The following is a 27,326-nucleotide window of genomic DNA, read 5'->3' as shown; positions in this document are numbered from 1 at the left end:
TCTGAGCTTCCAGCAGGTCATAATCTTTTCGCTGGTGGAGGGTCTTGCCTCACCATTGAGGGCTGCTGATGGATCAGGTTGGTGGTTGCTGAAGATTGGGGTGGCTGTGGCAGTTTCTCAGAATAAGACAGCAATGAGGTTTGCTGCACGGACTATTTCACAAATGACTTCTGTAGCATTTGATGCTGTTTGATAGCATTTTATCCACAGCAGAACTTTCAAAATTGGAGTCCATCCTCTCAAACCCTGCCCCTACTTTATCAACTAAGTTGATGTGATTTTCTAAATCCTTTGTTGTATCAACACTCTTCACAGCGTCTCCACCAGGAACAGTTTCCAGCACAAGAAACTGTTGACCACTGACACCATAACAAATATAATAAAAATTAAAAAGTTTTCAATATTGCAAGAATTACCAAAATGTGACACGGAGATACCAAGTGAGCAAGTGCTATTGGAAAAATACCACGAATGGACTTGCTCAACACAGGGCTGCCTTAACCTTTCAATTCACGAAAAACACAGTATCTGCCAAGCGCGATAAAGTGAAGCACAATGAAACAAAGTATGCCTGCGCCTATTTTTAGAATTTGCAGGGTGCTTGCTACCGTTTGAATTCATATGTTGAAATTCTAATCCCCATGGTGGTGGTATTAGGAGGTGGGGCTTTTGGAGGTAATTAGGTCGTGAGGGTGGAGCTTTCATGAATGAGATTAGCGTCTTTAGAAAAGAGACCTCAAAGAGTTCCCTTGCCCCTTAGGCAACCTGAGGACATGGGGAGAAGGCACCTGCTGCGCATCAGGAAGTGGGCTCTCTCATTCAGCCAGTCTGGCATCTCCATCTTGGACTCAGCCTCCAGAACTGTGAGAAATAAAATTTCTGTTGTTTATAAGCCATCCAGTCTGTGGTATTTTGTTACAGCGGCCTGAACGGACTAAGAGCTTCGACATCCACTGTGCATTTTATTTAAACATTTTATTAAGTTTTTATTTTGAGATAATTGTAGATTCACATACAGACTGTAAGAAAAAATACAGTGATGCTGTAGATCTTTTACCTAGTTTACCCGAATGGTAACATCTTACAAAACTCTAATCCAATATTACAACCAGGATATTGACTTTTTTATTAAAAAATTTATTTGATGTTTATTTATTTTTGAGAAGGGGGGAAGAGAGAGGGAGACAGCAGAAAGCCTGATTTGGGGCTTGAACTCAGGAACCACGAGGTTATGAACTGAGCTGAAGTTGGACGCCCAACTGACCGAGCCACCCAGTCGCCCCCAGGATATTGATATTGAGATACAGTCAAGATACAGAAAAATTGCAACAGGGTATCAGGGTAACAGGGTATCAGTCATGTTGCCCTTTTATAGTGCACCCACTCCCCACCAGTGTGCCCTTAACTCCTGGAAACAACAAATCTCTCCATTTCCATAATTCTGTCATTTCAAGAATGTTCTATAAATAGAATCATACAGAATGCAACTTCTTGGGATTGGATTTTCTCACTGGAGATTCATTCAGACTATTGTGTATATCAATAGTTTCTTCCTTTTTTGTTTTTTAAGTGTATAATTGATTTCAGTATATTCACACAGTTGTGCCACCACCACAATAAATTTTAGAAGGTCATCACCCCAAGAACAAACCGTGTACCCTCTTTAGTCATCATCCCTTGTGATATAATAGGAAATATATTTAGTCTTTGTCCCTGGGTCCCAGCAAAAAGCTCCCAATACCCTTGGAATTTTCTGAGTGATTGGAGTGTCTTTCATCATTCTTAAGGAGCCCTTTTCATCACACCTGAGTTTATATTAATGAGGTGACTTCTTGAAAGCCTCTAACTACCCTAACGGTGGGGGCTAGTTGCCAGGGAACCAACCATGATTAATGGGTTGGAAGTCTCAGGCCCCTGGCCCCACCTCTAGGGAGGAGAGAGGGGCTGGAGATCTGAATTCATTGATTGGAAATCTTCTTTTGTAATAGGGACATTTAGTGCTATAAATCCCCTTCAAGTGCTGCTTTCTCAACATCTCACAATTTTTCATATACTGTTTTAAAATTTTCTTTCAGTTAAAACATTTTTAATAATTTTCCATTTGATTTCTTCTTTGATTTCATGGGTTATTTAGCAATGTGTTATTTGGTTTCCAAATAGTCTTTCTGTTATTGACTTCTAATTTAATTGTGATTAGAGAACATACTTTTTATAATTAAATCCTTTACAGTACATTGATTTTGTTTTATGGCTCAAAATATGGTGTATACAGGTAAATGTTCTATGTGTGTTTGAAATATATGTATATTCTGCCATTGTTGGTTGGAGTGTTCTATAAATGTCAATTTAGTTTAGTTGGTTGATAGGTCAAATTGGTATGGCCCTCAGTCATACAGCAACAAGGAAATAATCCCAAAGTCACAAAGACTTTTTTCTGTGTTTACTTCTGAAAATTTTTATAATTTTGGCTTTTACTTCAGCTCTGATTCATTTTGAGTTCATGTTTTTAAATTATTTATTTATTTATTTGTTTGCTTGTTTATTTATTTGAGAGAGAGAGCTTGAGCAGGGGAAAGGGACAGAGGGAGAGAGAGAGAGAGAGAGAGAGAGAGAGAGAGAGAGAGAGAAAATCTTAAGCAGGCTCCATGCTCAGCATGGAGCTTGACATGGGGCTCTATCCCACAACCCTGGGATCATGACCTGAGCCCAAATCAAGAGTCAGACACTCAACTGACTGAGCCAGGTGCCCCTCAAGTTCATTTTTTGTGTATGGTGTGAGATAAAGGTCTAAATTTATTTTTTTTCGCTTATGGATATCCAATTGCCCTAGCACTACTTGTTGAAAGAACTGTCATCTCTACATTGAGTTGCCTTGGAACCTTGTCAGAAATCCATTGACCCTAATATAAGGTTTCATTTTGGACTCTCCATTCTGTTCCATTGATCTATATTTCTATCTTCATGTTAATATCACACTGTCTCAATAACTGACTTTATAGTAAGCTTTGAAATATGGAAGCAAAAACTCTATCGACTCTCTTTCAAAATCATGTTTGTTATTCTGGGTCATTTGCATTTCCGTATATATTTAGGATCAGTTTGTTAATTTCTGCAAAAAAAAAAAACCTGCTGGAATTTTTATAAGGATTTCATTTAATTTATAGATCAATTTGGTGAGAATTGCCATCTTAACAATACCGAGTCTTTCAATTCATGATATGGACTTTCTCTCATTTATGTAGATCTTTAATTTCCCTCACAATGTTTTATAGTTTTTGTGTGTATTTTACACTTTTTTGCTAAATTTATTTTTAAGTATTTTATTCTCTTTGATGCTATTGTGAATAGAATTATCTTAATTTCATTTTCACATTTTTTTCATTGCTAGTATATAGAAATACAATTTATTTTCCTATTTATCTTTTATCTCACATTCTTGCTAAACTCATTTATTAGTCTAGTAGCTTTTTTGTGGGTTTCATTTGACTCTTTATATTGACAATTGTCATCTGTCACAAAAACCCCTTTTACTTCCTCCTTTCCAATCTGGATGCTTTTTATTTCTTTTCCTTTCCTGATTGCACGGGCTTAGTAATCTCCAGTACGGTGTTTAGTTCAAGTGATAAGAGTGGACATCGTTGACCTGTTCCCAGTCAAAGTGGGAGAGCTTCACTCTTTCACCACTGATACTACGATGATGTGAGCTAGAGACTCTTCTCATGTCTGTTATCAGTTTGAGAAATTTGCCTTTTATTCTGACTTTGCTTAGAATTTTTTTTTAATTGTAGTAAAATATACATAACATATAATTTACCATCTTAGCCACTTTTAAGTTTACATTTCAGTGGCGTAAACTACATTTAAATTGTTCGGGGCGCCTGGGTGGCTCAGTCGGTTGAGCGTCCGACTTTGGCTCAGATCGTGATCTCGCGGTCTGTGGGTTCGAGCCCCGCGTCGGGCTCTGTGCTGACAGCTCAGAGCCTGGAGCCTGCCTCAGATTCTGTGTCTCCCTCTCTCTCTCTGCCCCTCCCCCACTCACACTCTGTCTCTCTCTCTCTGTCTCTCAAAGATGAATAAATGTTAAAAAAAATTAAAAAAATAAATTGTTGTTCAATCATTACCACCATCTATCTCCAGAGCCTTTTCATCTTCCCAAACTGAAACTCTGTACCCATTAAGCAGTAATCCCTGCTTTCCTTCCTCCCAAGCACTGACAAACACTATTGTAGTTGCTGTCTCTATGATTTTTACTCCTCTAGGTACCTCATATAAGTGGAGCCATATATTTGTCCTTTCATGACTGGCTTGTTTCCACTTAGCATAATGTCTTCAAGGTTATTCCATATTGTGCATGTGTCAGAATTTCCTTCTTTATAAGACTGAATAATGTTCCATTGTGTGTGTGTGTGTGTATTATACACACACACACATATATATATATATAATATTTTGTTTATCCATTCATCTGTCATTGGACTCTTGGGTTGTCTGCCACTTGTCTTAGTCCATTTGGGCTACCACAGACTAGGTAGCCTATAAACAGCAGAAATTTATTTCTTACATTTCTACAGGTTAGAAATCGAAAATCAAGATGCCAGTATGGTCAAATGAAAGCCTTCTTCCTGGTTCATAATGAGTGCCTTTTCTCTGTTCTCACAGGGTGGAAGGGGTTAGGGAGCACTATGGGATCTCTTTTATAAAAACACTGATCACATTCATGAGGGCTCCACCTTCATAAACTAATCATCTCCCAAAGACCCCACCTACTAACAGATAGGTGGGGCGTATCACCTTTGGGAATTTGGATTTCCACATATGGATTTTGGGGGGCATAAACATTCAGACCATGGCACCACCTTTTGGTTATTGTGAATAATGGTGCCGCAAAAAAAAAAAAAAAAATTGCTGCCGTGAACATGGCTGTACAAGTAAATATCTGTTGAAGTCTCTGCTTTCAGTTCTTTTTGGCCTATACACAGAAGTGGAATTACTGGCTTATACAGTAATTCTGTGTTTAATTTTTAATATTGTTAGGAATTGTCATATCATTTTCTTTTTTAAAATGTTTGTTTTGGGGCGCCTGGGTGGCGCAGTCGGTTAAGCGTCCGACTTCAGCCAGGTCACGATCTCGCGGTCCGTGAGTTCGAGCCCCGCGTCGGGCTCTGGGCTGATGGCTCAGAGCCCGGAGCCTGTTTCCGATTCTGTGTCTCCCTCTCTCTCTGCCCCTCCCCAGTTCATGCTCTGTCTCTCTCTGTCCCAAAAATAAATAAACGTTAAAAAAAAAATTAAAAAAAAAATAAATAAAATGTTTGTTTTTTTGAGAGAGGGCGAGAGCACGTGAGCAAGGGAGGGACAGGGAGAGAGGGAGACAGAGGATCCTAAGTGGACTCTGTGCTGACAGCAGAGAGCCTGAGGCAGGGCTCGAACTCATGAACCATGAGATCATGACCTGAGTCAAAGTTGAATGCTCATCCAACTGAGCCACCCAGGTGCCCCAGTATCATTTTCTACAGTAGCTGCACCAGCTTACATTCTCATCAGAATGCATTCCAATTTCTTCACATCTTTTCTAATACTCCTTGTTCTTTCTTTCTATCTTACAATAGCCATCCTAATGGGTATGAAATTTTTCTGTCTCTGGGTCTTAATTTATAAAGGTGACTGAGTGGCAATACGGAGAGATCAATGCCATTGAAAGAAAAGTTTAATATTATTTACAGCTCCTCCAGAAACAAGAGGCAATATTCCTCTGCCTTAATCATCCCAGGGCCAGGTACCAGGCAACTAGAGAACGCCCTTGTAGTTTAGAGCCTGCCAAAAGTTTTCAAACTAGCTAATCCTAAACTGTTTACCCTGTCCCGTCTCGCCTTTCTGACAGAAATCCCAATTAAGGCAATGGCCTAAACCTATCCTTCCTTTATCACACAGATACTTTTATAAATTAACACCTGGGCATACAATAATTGGCATAGTGACCCTGGTGACTCAGTGTTTAATGGAGGGGGCTTGCTTCTAGACTGCTCTTGGCTTACTGATTGGCTTTACCAAACAGCGAGTGTTACCGGGGAAGGGATGGCTGGCTGTTAGCATGCTGGCTTTCTGGATGCCACTGCTTCATGATGTCTCTGCTGAATACTACCATGGTTTTCCAACTAAATCAAGGAGAACCTCAAAGGCATGAGCCTCCATGGCACTCCTCATTTAGTCTCAGGTGCTAAAGTCTTGCTTGGAGGTTGCCACAATTCACTAGTTATCAACTTACCTTGGACAGCTTGGTCCACTGAGCCAAACTTGACTTCCCTGGTTTGATGCACCTAGGTTCTTAAAAAAAAGGGGGGGGGGGAGGGAGATTACTTACCTAGAAATACAGACCATTTTAAAAGAAAAAAAAAAGCTTAATGGGGACAGGGATGAGAGGTTGCTTAGAGGCATGCAGTACCTTTTCTCTCCCCTCTTTCCTTCTTAGCTGGAGACAAAAACTAAAGATTGTGGCTTCAGGTGGCTATGAGCCTAAAACAAAGGGAAAAAAAGAAAAAAAAAAGACTGCTGTTTTAGGCAGATACAAGCCCAATGGGAAACAAAGGGATTTTTAAACTTTATGTACTGAGCAAATGCCAGGTGTAACAAACATAATCCTAGCCCTAAATTACTTACTGATTTTAAAACAAATTTCTAGATACAGGGAGAGAAAATAAAACATAATTAAGTAGTTATGTATACATATATAATATTTTAATATAAATATATAATAGATGAATTGTATATATATGCATATATGTGTGATATATATAAATTAAGACAAAACCACAAATTTGATACAGTTAGAAATCCAAAATTTATATACTAAAGAATTATATAATTAAATGATAAAAATACTACTGATTGGCTATTATGCCTCTACAACCTTTGTTCTAAATTAACTTTAACATTTGCTGAAATACATTAATTAATAAGACCTTTATGGGCTTAATCAAGATGGGGTTCAAATTATAGTTGTTTCTGGGAATCCTAGTAAACTTAAGCATTGTGTCCCCTATAATTTTAAGAAGGTAACTAAATATAAAATGAAGAAAAAAAACTTGGCTTGCCTCACTCTAATTATAGCCTTGCCTAAATTTCCAAAATTATAATACTCATTGACCTAAAATATTCCATTTGGACATACATGCTGTGACACAATAAGTGATAAATTAAAATTAAAGTAGGTCTTTGACACTTACAAATTGGCTTAATGAAATCGGACCCCATAGACCCCCAGATAAAATAGTTAATCTGGCCCAATATAAGTTAAAACAGGATGATCAAGGATTAAAACTCACTCTGTAGAACCTAATTAACAAATGGGTGATTATCTTCACTGCTTCTCCATTTGACAGTCCAATTTTGCCTGCTCTTAAGTCTAAAGAAAAGAAAAAAGTTGTGTGTGGGAAGGTATTCCTCATGGTAGATTACTACAATCTTTATGCTGTGGTCCCATCCATCAAGGCCCCCACAGCAGACATCCAATGTTATTAAAATTACTGATTTTATTCATGAAAAACTGGTAAATATTTTGCCTTTATAGATATGGCTATCATTTTCTGTTCTCTCTCTCATATTCCTCATTTACAAATTAAAAAAAATTTTTTAATGTTTATTTATTTTTGAGAGAGAGAAACACAGAGTGCGAGTAGGGGAGAGTCAGAGAGAGAGGGAGACACAGAATCTGAAGCAGGCTCCAGGCTCCAAGCTATCAGCACCCAGGAGCCCCTCATTTACAAATTTTATTCCCCAATTAAAATTAACAGGCACTCTTGTTAGTGCCCCCTGCCCCCACTGACACCAAGCTCCTTCACCAAAGACACTTTGGCAACCTCTTCTTATACGTGCTGGAGTCTGACATGCTTCTGATGGCCATAAGTTGACCAAGGGCTTCAGGTGCAAAAAACTGCCCCCCTCATCTTATGCTATACACCATTAAAACAAACAAACAAACAAACAAACAAGCAAAACGACTGGCTACCTACTGGGCTTTCCTAGACTCTGAGCCTGTGACCCTCCATACTTTGCTGCCCAGTATGCTTTGAGTCATGGAAACAGCATCCCACAAACTTGACACAGCTATAGAGGCCTTTTTTTTTAAAGTTTATTTATTTATTTTGAGAGAGAGAGAGAGAGAGGCAGAGAGAGAGAGGGAGAGAGAGAATCCCAGGCAGACTCTGCTGTCAGCATGGAGCCGGACGCCGGGGTCAAACCCACAAACCGTGAGATCATGACCTGAGCCGAGATCGAGAGCCAGATGCTCAACTGACTGAGCCACCCAGGCACCTCAAGGAAGCTTTCTTAAAGCAGGAAGCAACCATACCCAGGCTCTCTGACATATTCTACTCGCAGGAGGGGTGGCTTTCCTTGCCCTCAGTCCCTTGCCAGATTCAAGGGTCCTAGAAGTCACCCCTCCCCCAGACAGATACCTGGGAAACCCTCTGGGATTAACTGAGTGAACACCAGAGTTCATAGACCACGTGAATGACACTGCTAACCATTATACATGATGGAGCTCAGTGAAATGTTGGTGCTTTCCATCCTTTAGCAAGGATATCCCTAATAAAGGATGGAACCCAAAAAACAACACACTTAGCCAAACTTCAGGCAGTCATCTTAACACTGGATGCCCTAGCCAACAAGTGGTACCATCTTTACATTAATTCAAAACTGATGGGCATTGTCTAAAATGGCTTCTTTCAGGTTAAAGAAGTCTGGGAATCTCTTGCCTGGTAGATACCCAAAATGTAAAAGGACATATGTCTCTCTCTATATTAAGTTCACAATATAAATCCTTGCCAAGGCTCTCATTACCTTTGGAGTTATAAGTATTAATATTAACCACAGTACACATTTCATTTCTCAAAATTTACAATTCTGGGCTCTAGGAAGAGACACTCAATAGAACTTCTATGTCCCTAGAAGGTCCCAAATAACCTGTTTAAGAGACATAATGGTCTTCTCAAACAATTCCTTTTCAAATTCCAGTTTAAATAAACTCTTAAATGAGTATCTTACCTCAGGCCTTAACCAATCTCTACATTTTTTATCTTTCTGCATCTCATAAGGGCTGGAGGCCAGATCAAGGGTTCATATTCTCCTAGGATCTCTTAACCATAGATTGTCCCATGGACAGGGGAGCTGCTCATCTGATATATGACCCATTTGAATTTAAACTTCCACCCAAAATAAAAAAAAAAAACTTGTAAGTGCAGCTGCACGCCATGCTGGTGATTGTAGTCTTATTAACCACTGGTCTAGATACTTTCATTGGTTTATAATCGGGAGGCCCAACTTAGCAAATGCTAAGACCCACATCAACCTGAGTGGGTATCCCCTTAAAAAGGATACCTGAAGTCGCTAGACGATATTGCCCTGGCCCAGGATGTTACCGCTAGAGATGACATCACCTCAGACAACATCACCTCAACCCAAGACCTCGCCATTGGAGATGACTTTACTCCCTGTGCTGGAGACAACTTCACCCTAGATGCTAAGGTCTCCACTCAAACAGTGTGCATGAACTGCCTTTCCTAAAGTACAAACGGGACACAGGACATTTTTGTTTTTCTTCTTTTGATATTAGGGATCCTATTATGTCCCTGAGCTCACTGTCTGCAGAGGCCATGATCCTGCTATACTCCTTGCTCTTGGCTAAAAAGTACATGCCTGTACTCCTATGCCTAAAGGGAAATCTGGTAGGGGTTACTACTATCTGTGTCATTCTAAAAAGTAATGGAGGGGCGCCTCAGTGGCTCAGTCAGTTAAGTGTCCAACTTTTGATTTCGGCTCAGGTCATGATCTCATGGTTCATGAGTTTGAGCCCCATGTCAGGCTCTGCCCTGGCAGTGTGCAGCCTGCTTGGGATTCTCTCTCTCCCTCTCTCTCTCTCTTCCCCTTCCCAGCTCGCTCTCACTCTCTCCCTAAAACAAATAAATAAACCCATAATATAAAAATTAAAAGTAATGGAGATTATTGCTTTCTCCAGGAGACATCTGCTTCATATCAGTCAATCCCTTGACCTCCTGGGGAGAGGACCACCCACTCCCTGGTGCCTTCTACTACACTCCTCCAGCTATCTATACTATCTCCTGCCTTGCATCTCTGACCATGATAACCACAACCTCTCTTTTCACTTTAATTACTCACGAATACCACTAATCTTTACAGAGATTTATCAGTTCATACCCTCCAACAACATAACTGCCAGACCTGCCACCTTAACATGAGGCATATTTCTAACACACTTTACAATTCCACCAAGATATTGTTAGAGTCCTCCAAAGTTTAAAATGTACTTTGTTAGCTAATACCATATAAATAAGAAACCTAGTTATGGGCTGACCTACAGGGATTCATAGCTTCACTTGTGTTCCTCCTTTCTTACTCCCATAATAAAATGTCTATGCTGTTTGGGACAACTTAAGCCCTACTACTGAAGACCTCTATTATCAGCCTTCTAAAATTTTCTTAATATGATTTCAAAACATCAAAGGACCAACTGTATTAGTCATGTTTAAAATTTGTTTTTGATAATATAAAAACAGGGAGGGGGACAAAACATAAGAGACTCATAAATATGGAGAACAAACAGAGGGTTACTGGAGGGGGTGTGGGAGGGGGGTTGGGCTAAATGGATGAGGGGCACTAAGGAATCTACTGAAATCATTGTTGCACTATACGCTAACTAATTTGGATGTAAATTTAAAAAAATAAAATCAAAAAAACATTAAAATTTGTTGTTGTATATTATGATGTTTTGACATCTTAAAAAATTCTCCTGGCTGTGGAGAGACTGCCCCTCCCAGGGCTAGCTAATTCTTAGAGATAGCAAAGAACTCAGCCTTTGGTCTGCAAACCAACCAATCCAGAGCTGTGCCTCCTCCATCTGGCCGGTGCATCCAAGAGGCAATATTCCTCTCCCTTAGTCCCATGGCCACTAAAGACCACCCCTTAAGACATTTGGATGTTAAACCAACTGTGCATTCCTGGGGGGGGGGAATCCTATTTAGCCATGGTGTATAATATTCTTTATATGTTGCTGGATTCAGTTGTTAATTTTTTTTATTGCTTATTTATTTAAAAAGTTGTTACTATTGAAGTACAATTAACATTCTGTCTCTCTTTCTCTCTGCCTCTCCCCTGCTTGTGTATGCACCTGCACTCGGTCTCTCTCTCTCTCTCAAAATAAATAAATAAATTAAAAAAAAATTTAAAGTGTGCCTGGGGGTGCTTGGGGACACCTGGGTGGCTCAGTCGATTGGGCATTTGACTCTTGATTTTGGCTCAGATCATGGTCTCATGGTTCATGGGATCGAACGCTGCATCGGGCTCCAGTTGACACCATGGGGCTTGCTTGGAATTCTCTCTTTCCCCTCTCTCTACCCCTTCCCCCCTCTCAAAAATAAATAAATATTAAACAAAATTAAAGTGTGCCTGTTCTAGACAGCATACAGTTAGATCCCACTTTTGAGATGTTTATTTATTTTTGAGAAAAAAAGAGAGAGTGCATGAGCAGGGGAGGGGCAGAGAGAGAGAGGGAGACACAGAATCTGAAGCAGACTCCAGGGTCTGAGCTGTCAGCACAGAGCCCGACATGGGTCTTGAACCCACGAACCATGAGATCATGACCTGAGCCGAAGTTGGACGCCCAATCAACTAAGCCACCAAGGCGCCCCAAGTTAGATCTCATTTTTAAATCTAATCTGATAATCTGTTTTTATTTTAATGCTGATATCATTTACATTTAAAGTAATTATTGATTATAATATAAATTTAATTTTTTATAACTGCCTTTTTGCTATTTTCTATGTCTTACGTATTTTTTGTCCTCTATGTCTTCTTTATTGCCTACTTTTGCACTAAATAGATATTTTCTAGTGTGCCATTTTAATTACCTTTATTTACTCTATTTGTTGAATTATTTTCTTAGTGGCAGGTCTGGGGATTACAAGGTACATCTTAACTGAAAACAATATACTTCACATTTATCCTAACTTCTTTCTGGTAGTGTTCAAAAACTGCTTTCATATAACTCCCTTTCCTCTTCCTTCCTTTGTGCTATTACCATATGCATCACAACTTTATATGTTCTAAATCTACCAATATTTTAATAATTATTGTTTTATGTAGATGTCTTTTAAATCAGTAGTGGGAAGGAAAGAAAAATATGTTTACATTGTATTTTATGTTTTCCTATATAATTACCTTTACTGGTGCTCTATTTCTCTGTGTGGATTCGAGTTACAATTTCTCTTCAGCCTGACAAACTTCCTTTTTTTATTTCTTATAAAGCAGGTGTGATAGCAATTAGTTCTCCTAAGCTTTTTTCCCCCCTGAGAATGTCTTTTTTTTTGTGGGACCTTCATTTTTTAAGAGTTATTTTTCTAGGTATAAGATTATTTTTTAATAACAGCATTATTGAGATATAAATCATATAACATATGATTAACTCATTTAAAGTGTTCAGTGTTTTTTGGTATATTCACAGAGTTATGCAACAATCACCACCATCAATTTTAGAACATTTTCATCATGCCCAAAATAAACCCTATACCTTTTGTAGTCACTCCCTATCACCCACCCTCCCCTCTGGCCCCACAAGCCCCAGGCAACTACTAATCTACTTTATGTCTCTTTGGATTTGCGTCTTCTGGACATTTTATATAAATGAAGTTATGCCATAGGTGCTGTTTAGTGACTGCCTTCTTTCACTTATTATTTTCAAGATTCATCCATGTTGTAGCATGTATCAGTACTTCATTTCTTTTCATTGCTGAATATTATTCCTTGTTTGGATATACTATTCTTTGTTTATCCATTTATCAGCTGATGGGCATTTGGGTTGTTTCTACTTTTAGGCTATTATGAATAATGGTGTTACAACGAGTCACACACAAGTTTTTATGTGGACATAGACTTTCATTTCTGTTGGGTGTATATGTAGGAGTGGAATTGATGAGTCATATGATAACTGTATGTTTAACCTTTTGAGGAACTGCCAAATTGTTTTCCAAAGTGGCTGCACCATTGTGCATCCCCATCGGCAGTGTATAAGGGTTCCTATTTCTCCACATCCTTGCCAATACTTATTATATGTCCTTTTTATTATAGCAACATCCGTGTTTATAAATGGTATTTCTTGATATTTTGTAATAGATTTAGACATTAAAATATTTGAAATATACTATTGCTTTACTGATTTTTTTGCTTTATGAATTTTGAACTTAAAAATACTGATAGTAATATATATTCCAGTATTAAACAAAGAAGGATCCCAAATTCTCATTTTTGCTCTGATTATTGCAATAAATAATTGCAGTTTCTTATAAGGGCCTTACATGACAAATTATCTTCAGAGCTTAGAACTAGGGAACTAGGTAAAAGTGTTTTACTACTTATATACTCTGTCTACAAAAATAATGAGAGTCGCATAACTCATTCCTTCTTTGTACTGGCTGTTGGAAAGCTTAAAGCTAGAGTTTTTCTTAGTCATGAACTCTTGCAAAACTGTTTAACTTTTATTTTCATCTTGTATGTTGTGGATGTTGCTTTTATACCTGTAAATTTAGTTGCACCCTTTCAGAAGGAAATAAGGTCTAAAAACAGTATATAGGTAAATATTTAGTTAAGTACCTTGATCTGCCCAGCAATCCCAAGGCAGTAGTTAGGGTGAATATTTCCAACCCTATACATAATGAAAGTGAGGCAATGAAGAGTGATTTACTTATAGTCAGAAGCTTAGAAGTGGCAGAGCTGATGTCAGAACACAGATCTTCGAAAGTCTCCCATTTAAGTTCTTTACACTACCCCATCAACATTCTACCACTGTGGGGTTTTTTAATGTTTATTTATTTTTGAGAGAGAAAAAGAGTGTGAGAGGGGCAGGCAGAGAGGGGAACAAAGAATCTGAAGCGGCTCTGGGCTGACAGCCTGATGCAGGGCTGGAACTCATGAACTGAGCTGTGAGATCATGACCTGAGCTGAAGTTGTACGCCCAACCAACTGAGCCACCAAGGTGCCCCTCCTTCACTGTGTTTAAGACAGACATTTTCAGACATTTGGAAAGTATTCCAAAGACACTCCTGCAGAACTAACAACTAAATGTGATAGATCCCCGTGGTAAGATGTTCAACTAATATACCATCACAAGGATTGAGATAATTTTAAATGTTCCTTAATTCAATCCCTACAATGGCCTTCCTCTGTATGATAGAAAAAACTTTTTTTTTATCCTGCAGTGATGATCTGTGATTATATTTCTTACTAAATTTAGATTATTAATTTGTTGCTAATGCTAAGAAAGATATTGTAAAACATAAAAATCTAGCATTTGTTTGATAATATGGGTCATGGTATCTGATATCTGTAGTTAGCTTTATTAAGAACAGGGGAAAGGGGCGCCTGGGTGGCGTAGTCGGTTAAGCGTCCGACTTCAGCCAGGTCACGATCTCACAGTCCGGGAGTTCGAGCCCCGCATCAGGCTCTGGGCTGATGGCTCGGAGCCTGGAGCCTGTTTCCGATTCTGTGTCTCTCTCTCTCTCTCTGCCCCTCCCCCGTTCATGTTCTATCTCTCTCTGTCCCAAAAATAAAATAAAACGTTGAAAAAAAAAAAAAAAGAACAGGGGAAAATATTTCCAAACAGCTCCAATGTAGAGTAATTTATAGGAAGTTACTTTATATTTCATTGCATTATATTTTACAGTCATATAAAATAATTATTTGGCTCTATGAAATTTATGCATTCTCAAGGAAAGAAAGTGAATAACTACAGAGATATAGAAATGCATTTGGTATTCATTGCTTGGTTATGCCGACTGGAATTTAGGTTTTAGCAACAAATGCAAGGTGAGAACACCATTAGCTAAAAACTATACTGATCATTGGGTGATTTCTGGGAATTTAAATTCACTTATTAAGTTGAGCAAATAAATTATATGTGTATTCCAGACCTATGTGACAGTTACAAAAACAGTCTAATCATGAATAGGAGAATATAATAAATTTTATAAATGCTTTAAAAGAATGCTCTCCTATCCTATCCTCATTCTATGTCCACTTCTAGGCTTGAATATTGTGGACACTTGCCATGTTTGGTCCAAAAAATAAGGTCATCACTATGAATTAATAAACATCACAAAAATGACTGAATTTGCCATGTGCGCTATGGCAGGATCCTGTAGTTGAGTAAGTGTTGGTTTTCTAGAATGGTAAGAAAGCTTAGAAGTTGCAGAGTTTGCCTCAGTCATTTTACAGGTACAAGAAATAAAGATGAGGTAAAGGGATTTTCCCCAAATCTCATAAATTCATGGCAGAGTGGGGCTACAACAAGCTGATATTTGATTGAAGGCTATTTCCGCAATACCATGATACTTCAAGTCAAAGTTTAAAATGCATCTGATTTGTTTAAACTTTGGGCTAAAAAATGAGCATTATATAACCTAAAATAGCAAAAAGTTTTCGTGAACTCATATTATCAGATTACAGCCGACTAGAAACCAAATACAATAGCAATGTCACCATCAAAGCATATCATGGATAGATTAAAAGCAAGTGTAATGATGACAATCTTCAGGTTCCCTAGGATTTTTTTTTAAGAATCACAAGTGCTGCTGTTAGATATATTAGGGTCACTAAAATTACTTTCCAGAAGAATTTTTGAAACTAAAATAAATTACTAAGAAAATTACTGTCATGCAGAGAAAGGAACAAACATCTGGAAGAGGAGCCAAAGAGGTTTAATGGCTCTTTTTTAAAAGAATTATTTCATTACCCCAAAAATGTGCTGAACATTAACTTCATGAGTTGAATATTACAGATGAAGAAAGGGAAGAAGTAGAAATCCACCCAGTTTTGAAATCACAGATTGAGTTTTGGAAAATGGTTTGATCTTGTAATCTTTTTTGCTGGTCCTTTCTTGGCATTTACTATCTTCTGATTAGTTGGATTACATCTTCCTGTTTTCACATGATTCTGTTTCATTCTATGAAGTTGATCCATCTGTTGCCTTTTAGAAACTTGGTGTGAGCTAGAGATCTGAGACATTTCAGCTAGGTATGTACGGCATTCATCACTGGTTTTGTGGTAAGCCTTTGACTCTTGTTCCAATCTAAGTGCACAATTTTTCACTTGATTTTCAAGACTCCTTTTTTCTTTTTCTAACTGTTTAAGTAATGTATTTAAGGATTCCACTGACATTCGCTCATAGACACGAATAGAAGATAGTCTATCTGAAGGATCTCCATGGAGTTTTTCCATTTTCTCTTTGAGAGTAGCAATTTGCTTTACTAGATGATCATTCAGTCCAAGTTGGACTTCATAACGTGTTTTCCATTCACCACCTTTATTTTCAGTATTGAGTTTGGCTTCCAGTTTCACTATCTCCTGTCTTAATTCAAGTATCGAAAGCTGTACTAAGTCTCTCATGTGGATTTCTTCCATTAACTCCAATTTAAGGCAGTCAATGTCCCTACTTTCGAGGTTATCACCTCTTCTGTCCCCCATGGTGTGAGGTCAGAGACCTCCCACACCCTTCCCCTCAGCACAGCTTACAGCAGAAGACCTGAAGGGACACCCAGAAGCTGGGGAGAAGAAAGTGTTGTCATAAGCTGTTGCCATGGTGAACTGACTCCTAGAATTCTTAGTTGGTAGTTTTCTCCCCCAGCACTTTGAATATGTCATAACACCACCTTCTTATCTCCATTGTTTCCGATGAGAAATCAGCTGTTAATCTCATTGTGGTTCCTTTTTATATCATATGTAATTTTCCTCTTGCTGTTTTCATATTTTTCTCTTTGGCTTTGACTTTCAACAGTTTGACAATGATCTTTCTAGCTATAAATATCTTTGGATTTGTACTACTCAGAATTCATTGAATGTGGATGTAGACTGGATGTAGAGAGTTAATTTGGGTGTGTAGATTGTTTTTCATCAAGTTTGTGAGCTTTTCACTCATGATTTCTTTATATACTTATGCCCCCTTTTTTTCTTTTTCTCTTCTGGAACTCCCATTATACATATGTGGTGTGTTTGATGGTGTCTCACAGGCCTTCAAGTTTCTTCAGTTTTCTTCATGCTTTTTACATTTTGTTCTTTTGACTGGATAGTGTCTATTGATCTACCTTTGAGTTTGCTGATTCTTTCTTCTATTGCTCAAATCTGCTGTTGAGCTCCTTGAGTGAATTTTTCATTTCAGTTGTTATGCTTTTTAACTCTAGAATTTTTATTCATTTCTTTTTTATAATTCATATCTCATTATTTAAAAAAAAGTTTATTTGTTGAGGGGAGCAGAGTGAGAGGGAGAGAGAGAATCTCAAGCAGCTGACAGCACAGAGCCCAATGCAGGGCTTGATCTCACAAACCATGAGACCTGAACTGAAATCAAGAGTTGGATGCTGAACTGACTGAGTCACCCAGACATCCCTCATATCTCCTTATTAATGTTCCGATGCGATGAGTTGTTGTCATCACACATTCCTTTAATTCTTTAAACATATTTTCTTTGAGTTCTTTGATAAACATATTAAAATAGCTTATTTGAAGTCTTTATGTACTAAATCTATCATGGAGGACCTCCTGCAGACAGTTTATATGAGCTGATTTTTTTTCCTGTTGGGCTACACCTTGTTTCTTTGTTGCTTTATTTTTATTTTGTATAATGCACTATATTTCTTTGGTTTTGTTCAGTGATGTGCTTGGACTAATTACGTAGTGTCTATTTCTCCTGCAGTGTGTGACAACTGGAATCTTTGCTCAGTTTTTTCTTCTCTTAAAATTCTTGTTCTTATTTTTAAGCCTAGCCACCTAGGTTTCATCCTTTGGTCATCATAGCTTAGTGATCAGTCAATTGTTTGCCAAATATTTTCCTTAAACACTTTGAGCCTACAAGGTTTCCACCCTTTTCCTAGGGAATCTGTGCATGTGTTGGTACACTCATTCTAAGTTCAGGCAGTTTACAAGTCTCTGATTTTTACTTTCTGCTTGTATAGGGCCAAAGGTCATCCATCTCTGATCTCCCCTGAGCATGTGTGCAACCCTTTGTATGTGCACGGCCTTCCAGATCCTCCAGAATGTAAAGTCAATTCTGTCTAATATTCATATAGCTATCCTGACATTTTTGTTATTGCTTGCATGATGTGTTGTTTTGCCATATGTTGTTTATTTTTAACCATTTTGTATCCTTACATTTAAAATATGTGTCTTGAAAACAGCATATGGTTGATTTTTTTTATATAGCTGGACTGTGTCTTTTTTTTTTTTTAAGTAAGCTCTACCCCCAATGTGGGGTTTAAACTCACAACCCAGAGATCAAGAGTCGCACGCTCTACTGCCTGAGTCAGCCAGGCGCCCCTGGACTGTTTCTTCAATTGGAACATTAATCTAATAATATTTAATGTAATTATTGACATATTTAGGTTTATATCTGGCATCTTTCTGTTTGTTTCCTATTTGTTATACCTGCTCTTTGTTTTCTTTTTTTCCTTTTCTTGTCTATTTTTGGATTTATGAAGTTTAAGTAAAATTTTTATTTTGGAATACTTTTAATTTACATAAAAGTTGTAAAGATAACACAGAAAGTTCCTGTAAACCCCCCACCCAGATTCAATTTCCCCTAATTGCAATTTTCCCTAATATTATCTTTTGTTGTAATTAGTAAACCAACATTTCACATCATTATTAACTAAACTTCGGATTTTATTTGGATTTCAATAGTCCAAATAGTCTGCTTCAGGATCCAATCTACAACACCACATTGCATTTAGTTGTCATGTCTCTTTACTCTGTTCTGATTTGTGACAGCTTCTTAGTCTTTTTCATGACATTAACAATTTTGAGCAGATTTTGTCAGGTATTTTGTAGAATGTCCTTCAATTTGGGTTTGTCTGATGTTTTCTCATTATTAGATTAGGTTATTGGATTTTGAGAGAGTGTACCACGGAGATGAAGTGCCTTTCTCATCACATCATATCAGAGGGCATATGCTATCAACATGACTTATCACTGGTCATGTCAACCTTGATTAAGATGGTGTCTGCCAGTTTACTTCACTATGAAGTTACTATATTTTCCTTTTCCCATAATCTATCCTTTGGAAGTCAGCCACTAAGTATGATGTGTCCTTTTTATTCTATTTTTCATCTTCTAGTTTACTAGTAATACATTCTTTTATTATTCTTTTAGTTGTTAGTCTAAAAACATGTAGTTTTGACTAGAACTTACCTGCTATTACCACTTTAAATACTGCTTAATGTAAGGACCCTTCAATTCTTCAAATCAATTTATTCCCTTATAACTTGAGCTGTTGTTGTGTGCTGTTAATGTCATGAATTTTAATTCATCATGTTTTTTAAAACCTAATAGGACATTAAAATATTTTGAAATAAACCTACAGATAAGTTTTAGGTACAGTACAAAGAACTTTTTTGCCTGAACCTTTTATGAGTAACTGACATGATGCTCTATCATTTCAAAATATTTCCATGTGTATTGCCTAAAAAACAGAGGTCATTTTCTGAAAGGCTGCAATATAAACATCAAATCAGAAAATTAACATTGATATATTGTTATTATTCAATACTCAGATACCCATTCAAGTTTTGCCAACTTGCCAATAATGTCCTTTATAGTCAAAGAATCTATTTCAGAATGAAGCATTGCATTTAGTTGTCATGTCTATTTACTGTCCTTCAATCTACAATAGGTACTCTGTCTTTCCTTGACTTCCATTACCTTGACAGTTAAAGATTACAGCCCAGTTATTTAGTGAAATGTCCCACGACTTGTGTTTATCTGATGTTTCCTTGTGGTTATGTTTGGTTAATAAGTTTTTGGCAGGAATATCACAGAAGTGGTGCTTTGTTCCTTCATTGCATTAAGTTGGTGTCTTCCAGGCTTCTCCAATATAGGGTGATTCTTTTTCCCTTTGCAAATAATAAGTGTTTTGTGGGTAGTTACTTTGAAACTGTATATCTGTATATCTATATCTATCCCTATTTCCTCATAAAACATTTAATTCATTCGTTCATTCATTCATATCAGTATGGAGTCATAAATTCCTACTTTATTCAATGGGTTTTAATATATTACTATCATTATTTACTATGATGCTCAAATTTAGCCAATAGGAACCCTTTTAGGTTGGCTTTTGTGTCCTTTTAATATTTCTCCCATTATTCTTTGAGCACTTCTTTACTTTTAGGAACAAAAAGAAGGCTCAACCTTGTCTTATGCTTTCTGTGCCCTATTCCTAGGATTAATCATTTCTCCAAGGATCTCCAGTCCCTTTTAGTGGGGAATGGTGTTTAAAAACCAAGATCTGTGCACTAGATATGCACATTGTTATTAGGGCTGTTATGAACTGAATGTTTGTGTCACCACAAAATTCATATGTTGAAGCCCCAACTCCCAATGTGATGGTATTTGGAGATGAGGCCTTTAGGAGATAATTAGGTTTAGATGAGGTCATGAGGATAGAGGATCAGTGCCCTTACAGGAAGAAGGGACCAGAGGTCTCCCCACCATATGAGTATACCATGAGAAGGTGGTCATCTGCAAACCAGGAAAAGGGTTCTCACCAGAACCTGATCGTGCTGGCACCCTGATCTCAGACTCCTAGCTTACAGAACTTTGAGAAGTAAATTTCTGTTGTTTAAGTCCCCCAGTGTATCACATTTTGTTATAGTAATCTGAGCTAAGACAAGGGTGCTGCTGCTCCCAGACCATCTCACTAGATTGAAAGGGGGAAACCTGTTTCCTATTTTTCTTAATATAATTCTTCTATATGTAATTAATCTTCTATAGCTGTAGTTCTCCATTATGTCATTTAATTTTATTGATATATTAATTACAATTATTTTAAAATCTATGCCTGAGAACTCTAATATTTGGATCTTCTGTGGCTCTGTATCTATTGTCTATTTTTCTCTTGATTTTGTCAGTGGTTATCTTTTTGCACACTTTATGGTTGGTCATTGAATGTTGGGCACCACATAAAGAGTTAAAAAGATAATTTGAGGTGCTGATTCATGCTATCTTTCTCCAGAGGGGATTTATTTTTTACTCTGGCAAGCACTCAGGGTAGGGATAGATCACTTTAATCTGATCACTGAGACTGGGCTTCCGTATTTATGAAGGCTGATCTTTTTCCCATTCTCTCTTACTCTTGGGTTGTGACTCTTTGGGAGATTCAACTGAAATTCTGTGGTATTTACCAGGGATTCTCCTTCATGGGCACTCAACTCCATTTTCCTTCTCTCAGTTTCTTGAGACTTCTGAAAGTTCTTCTCAGCTTCTCAGACTCTCGGGAACTATTCTCTGTATTGTTTTTTTGCTAAGGTTCTTAGCTTCTCAATCCACAACTGTTTACATTGCCAAATGCCTTAAAAGCAAAAATGCAGCCAGATGTCTAGCTTATATCTTTCCTCCCTCCCCCTCTCTCTCTCTTCTCCAGAATCTCGGCTTCTCTCAATTTCTCACTGCCTTGATGGCCCTTCAATGTGACAAAAAATGGTTTTGTGTGTTCAGCTTTTATAGTTGTTCTCAATGGGATGGTTAGTCTGAAACAAGTTAGTCTGCCACTGACAAAAGCAGACATTGATTTACACTAAAAAAAGTCACTATGGTTGTTGTGTGAAGAGTTAAGAGGGGGTGAGAATGGAAATAGGGAGACCAAATAGGAGGTTTGATAAGATGATGGCTTGGATAAGTGTGAAAATAGAGATGTGGAAAAATAGACATAGGTTGGGAGGGGGAAATATAGAACACTAATATCTTCATCTTACAAAGTGGGAAGTTAGGAGAAACTACCTATGGTTGATCAAACAAGAAATGTAAGTTTATGCTTATTATTTAAAGTGGAAAAAGATAACCATTAGGGGAAATAATAATAATGTTGAAACTATATTGGAAAGGATGGATGAGAGGTGGGGTTGTGGGAGTGAGCTTAATCCTTATCTCTCATAGCATTACTTAATAGACAATGTCAACAAATATAGAGGAGGGGTGGGGCGCCTGGGTGGCTCACTTGGTTGAGTGTCTGACTCTTGACTTTGACTCAGATCATGATCTCATGGTTGGTGGGTTTGAACCTTGAGTCAGGCTCTGTGCTGACAGCGCAGAGCTTGTTTGGGGTTCTCTCTCTCTCCCTCTCTCTCTGCCCTTACCCTGCTTTTGTGCTCCCTCTGTCTCTTAAAATAAATAAATAAACTTACAAAAAGAAATATAAAGAAGGGGACAAATTTGAAGAATTTTTAGGAGGTAAAATTTGTAGGGCTTGGTGATGATCCAATTTAATGAATAAGGGAGAAGGAGGAGGCAAAGCTGATTTGTAGATTTTCTAGCTTGAGTATTGAGTAGATGTGGTATTACAACTGAAGCAAAGAATACAGAGGAGGGGCGTCTGGGTGGCTCAGTCGACTGAGTGTCAGACTCTTGATTTCAGCTCAGGTCATGGTCCCAGGGTCGTGGGTTCGAACCCCATGTCAGGCTCTGAGCTGAGCTTAAGATTCTCTCTCTCCCTCTGCCCCTCTCCCCCACTTGTGCTCTCTTTCTCTTAAAAACAAACAAACAAAAAACCCAAAAATGAATAAAGAGGAGCATCTAGCTCAAGAGAGATTATAAATTCAGTTTTAGTTGTATGCAGTACATTGTGGTTGAGATGTATAGTAGGTACACACACGTGGGCAAAGGTTCTTACCACAATAAAATAAAAAAAGAGAAATTAACAATAAAACTTCAGCAAAAAAAATCTGGTCACTTTTAAATTTAAAACGACTACTCTAAAAACTCTTGAGTCAAAGTGGAAACGAAACAAATAAATTGTTTATGATAAATGCTAGTTACAGCAAAAAAAAGAACCCATACTGATGTCGTTATATATAAGTGTCTTTACTTAGCAAACATAAATGTCTTTACTTAGTACTCTGCTATAGATGGAGTGTTTTTGTCCCCTACAAATTCGTATGTTGAAACCTAACCCCCACAGTGATGATATTTAGAAGGTGGGACCTTTGGGAGGTTCGTAGGTCATGAGGGTGAAGTTCGCATGAATAAGACTACTGCTTTTATTAAAGGGACCTCAGGGAGCTCCCTTGCCCCTTCTGCCATGTTGGCCATGTGAGGACACAGTGAGAAGGCTTAGGCTGTCTAGGAAGCAGTTTCTCACCAGACATCAAACATGTTGGTGTTGTGATCTTGAATATCCCAGGGTTCAGAACTGTGAGAAATAGATGTTTGTTGCTTGTAAGTCCTCTTACCCCAGGTTATGGTATTTTGTTATAGAAGCATGAACAGAGTAAGACAATTTCATTGATAACTACTGTCAGGATTCTGGTACATCAAGTGGGCAGATGAGATGAGCCTTACCTATTTTGTGGTGCTAAGTGAGGCCTGTGTTTGCGTGGCAGTGCCATACATTTCATTTTGTCTTGTATTCATTTATAAGTCTGAGTGAGAACTCTCTCCCCCAATACAATATAAATTGGCTTCATATTCTAATAGAATTTAGGAATGTTGATACGCTCAAACTATGGTATCCCAATGTTTCCATAGTAACTAATGCACACCCAGGGGTGGGGGGGAAGATTGAGAATAAATGAGAATAGCATTTTTACAAAATAAGTGAGGGACGAAGAAGCTTTAGACATGTGATTACCTCTTGTTTAGGAATATGAAGATATTCATCTCTTAAATAATGGGGTTATAAAAGTTGTAACAATGAAACTTGTCAGTAGCCATTTATATTCCATTTTCCTCCATAATCATCACCATCTAAAGCATTTAAATGGTTTTTTGCCTAGCAATACTGCAGAGATTGAGTTAAAGGAACATGGTTGCTATTCTCCTGTGAGCTTGAAATCAGGAAGGGACAGGTTAAGCAATGTTCATATCCTAGCCTGCCTGGCAGAGCTTTGCCTTAGTGGATATTAGGAGGAGTGGAGATTCAAAGCATCTTATTCAATCCTGTGGAATTTGTTTGCTTTGATGCAAGACTTTACTAAAATCTTAACGTTCTCCTGGTTAGAGAATGCCAGTACAGAGGGCTGCTGTTCCTCTTTTCCTATCCCACCAGCTGATTTTTCCCATTTCTCCCTAATACCCTTTTTTCCTCCTGCCCTTAAACGCATTCTATGCACCATCCCCACTAATTCCAAAACAACTGGTTTGTTTTGCCTCTTGGCCGTTTCTAGATGTTTGTATATATGTGGGTAGATACACGTTTCTGCATATATCTTAGATAACGTGCTAATTTACTAAAATATAAAACAGTCTGTTTTACTGTTAATTTAGTTGTTATGGACTGAATACCACATGACCCCATTCATATGTTGAAGCCTTAACCCCCAATGTGACTGTATTGGAGATAGAGCCTATAAGGAGGTAATAAAGGTTAAGTGGGGTCATAAGGGCAGAAGAGAGCCCTTACCAGGAGTTGAACTGGCTGGCAACTTGATCTGGGACTTCTAGCCTCCAGAACTGTGAGAAAATCAATTTCTGTGTTTAAGCTATTCAGTCTACATATTTTGTTATGGCGGCTTTAGCAGACAAATATATCAGTGTACATGCACAAACAGTGAAGCTGTTACCAGATAGAAACAGACTTTGTAAGGGTGGAGAGATGCCTCTTTTTATCTTAGAATAATAGAGATTAAATTTCTATAGGTAAATATAATAACCGATGGGATGTCTATTCAACCCAGAACAGAAACACACAGTGTACAAGGACAGAGATATACTGAATATCTCCAGGTAGATAGATAGCCTGGTTTAGATGATTCAGCTTAGCCTGCCTGATTCCTCCTTCATTTAGAAGAGGCGTTAAGAACCACATTTTTTAAAACACACTCATGTCACCTTTTGAAAATCAGTCTTCAGCTTAGTTGCCGTGCAGATTAATTCAGAGATTAGAAGCAAAATGTGATGGGAGGTGCCAGGAGGGTGAGGTTCATCAATGGGAATTCAAGTCAGTTCCTTGGAGTGGCCAGGGGAAGGTACACCAGAATGATGACCATTTACCTTGGATGGCCAGAGATGTGCTAGACATCCTTAAATTCGGAAGGGTCTTACAGGTCAGATTAAAAAAAAAGAGTATATCTTCATACAAGAGGCTCAGTCTAGACAAGGGACATTTCCATGTTTTTGTTTTGTTTTAAATGTGTGACATTTGATATTATAATCACTGGGGAAATGAGGAGAATTTGAGGAAATGGAGTTCTCGATAAAGCATTTTTTCTTTCCAAAGGATTTGGGATTATTACATCCGAACTAAAGGCAGAAAACAATTTATTCCTGGATAAAACGGTCTTCTCTTGTCATCAAGAATACAAAGTGCTTAAAACTTCTGGTCAATCAATTATATATTACATTAAAATGTAAATAAAATTTTGTCACTGCATTTTCTTCAGACCTCCAATTATTTTTAAATGTGTTGCTTTAGGGAGGTATAGGAACACTATAGTTAGGTCAATTTTCTTCTGCCTATTTCCATGTAATTTAAAGACAATCATATCAATAAGGAACACATCATTGCAGACAATTTCTTTTTAGTCTTTTTCTCAGTGTGGGATTCAGAGTTTAACAGATTGCCAGAATATATCCTTAATGCCCCAGTTTTGAATATAAAAAACATGATATTTTCGCATCCATTTGTAGCTGGGTAGAAGTTTGGCTTAAGATACAAATACTGTAGTTTTGTACAGTATACTGATATAAAAATTAATATTTTTGTATAGCTAGTATATGCACATGGAGCAAAATTCCAAAGTTACGAAAGGTTATATACTGAAAATTAAGTCTCTCTCCCACCTTTATCTCTAAGTTCTCCAGTTTCCATCTCTGAAGGCAACCACTGTTACCAGTCTCTTGTGTTTCCTTCTACCGATATTCCACAGTGCACTGATTCTGGACTTTTCCCCTTCCATAGCAGGCTCCCAGTACCTGGCAGCACGAAAGTGTTGCTCTTTGAGGTCAAAACCAATGTTCTGAACAATAGCGTGGAACAGTGACTGCCCTTGATTCTTTTCACACTCCTTCTTAGAAATAATATTCCCAAAGCAGATGACCAGACATTTGTCTACACCACCTCTAACTGGACATAACACTAGCACAGACACATTTATCATGAATAGACAGCAATCAAAACACCAAACAGATCCATACATTAAATAGTTACTTAGTTGTGTGTGTGAAAAGGTAGGTGCTTTTGGTAGGTTTTTGAGCAAGGAAGGGGTTCTGTTTTATGCAAGATGGAACCAGTGAGAAATTATTCACTCTTTTCCAAAGAATGGAGAAGATTTCATGAGAGATGTAAAAGAAGAAAGAAATCTTGGCTGAAAGGTGCAGAAAAGGCATACCAGCATGAGTTGTGGTCTGGGAGAAATCTTGGAATTCAGGTTTGGGATAAAAGAAAGGAGTGTTTAGTGTTGATTAGTGGAGAGCGGAGGGGATGAGTTAGATTGCAGGAAGAGGCAGTACAGTGAGAGTGAGGTAATACAGGATGAATGGCCATTTGCATTTGTATATATTGACGGTTTGTATGAGGATCTATGGACAAAAGTCAGTCAGTCCTTCTATTTTACTGTGCCTCCCATGTTCCTAGCACTGCCACCAGAACTACCATTCAGTCCAGAATTTTTCTCTAACAAAGGCATCAAAGAATAGATTATGGCATAGTATGGTAGTTTTCCTATATTATGTTCTTGTCAGAGGTTAATTCGAATTATTTACTAAATAGCCATAACTTTCCTTAATGACTTGTTATGGCTCTATAATCCACACAATTATGTAATCTCGCCACTATTGAGATTTTGTGGGTTGCTGTACTGTGCACTGTAAGATATTTAGCAGTGTCCCAGGCCTTGATCCACTTGACGCCGATAGCAGTCTTCCCAGATTTGAGAACCAAAAATGTCTAGACATTGCCAAATGTCCCTTGTAGGGCAAAACTGTTCTGGATTTATAACAAGTAATATAAAGCCTCATGAACCTATATTTTTTTGTTCTGTAAAACTGCTTTTTAAGAATTAACATTTTGGGTGCCTGGGTGGCTTGGTTAAGTGTCTGACTCTTGATTTTGACTCAGGTCATGATCTCACAGTTTGTGAGATCAAGCCCCATGTCAGGCTCTGTGCTAAGAGAGCCTGCTTGGGATTCTGTCCCTCTCTCTCTGCTCCTCCCCTGCCCTCTCTCTCTCTCAAAATAAAGAAATAAACTTAAAAAAAGAATTAATATTTAATAATGTTTACCAAAATCATTATGCTAAGTGAAATAAGTTAGACAGAGAAAGATAACATATGATTTCACTCATATGT

At 37.9% G+C, this 27,326-nt stretch overlaps 1 protein-coding gene and 1 non-coding gene across 2 annotated transcripts; one reads left to right on the top strand and one right to left on the bottom strand.

Moving 5' to 3' along the window:
* The first annotated feature begins 3,876 nt into the window (after window positions 1-3,876).
* TRNAQ-UUG lies at window positions 3,877-3,961 on the top strand. The gene has a single exon. It is a non-coding gene; the product is annotated as a tRNA-Gln (tRNA).
* Window positions 3,962-15,879: 11,918 nt separating this feature from the next.
* Window positions 15,880-16,524, bottom strand: LOC115506890 (coiled-coil domain-containing protein 169-like). The gene has a single exon (XM_032592081.1). It carries the CDS (start codon window positions 16,522-16,524, stop codon window positions 15,880-15,882), a length of 645 nt encoding a protein of 214 aa, XP_032447972.1.
* Window positions 16,525-27,326: the final 10,802 nt, after the last annotated feature.

Source organism: Lynx canadensis, chromosome X (assembly GCF_007474595.2).
Source record: "Lynx canadensis isolate LIC74 chromosome X, mLynCan4.pri.v2, whole genome shotgun sequence".
Classification (NCBI taxonomy): Eukaryota; Metazoa; Chordata; class Mammalia; order Carnivora; family Felidae; genus Lynx; species Lynx canadensis.
This window is presented reverse-complemented; position numbering and strand designations above follow the sequence as displayed.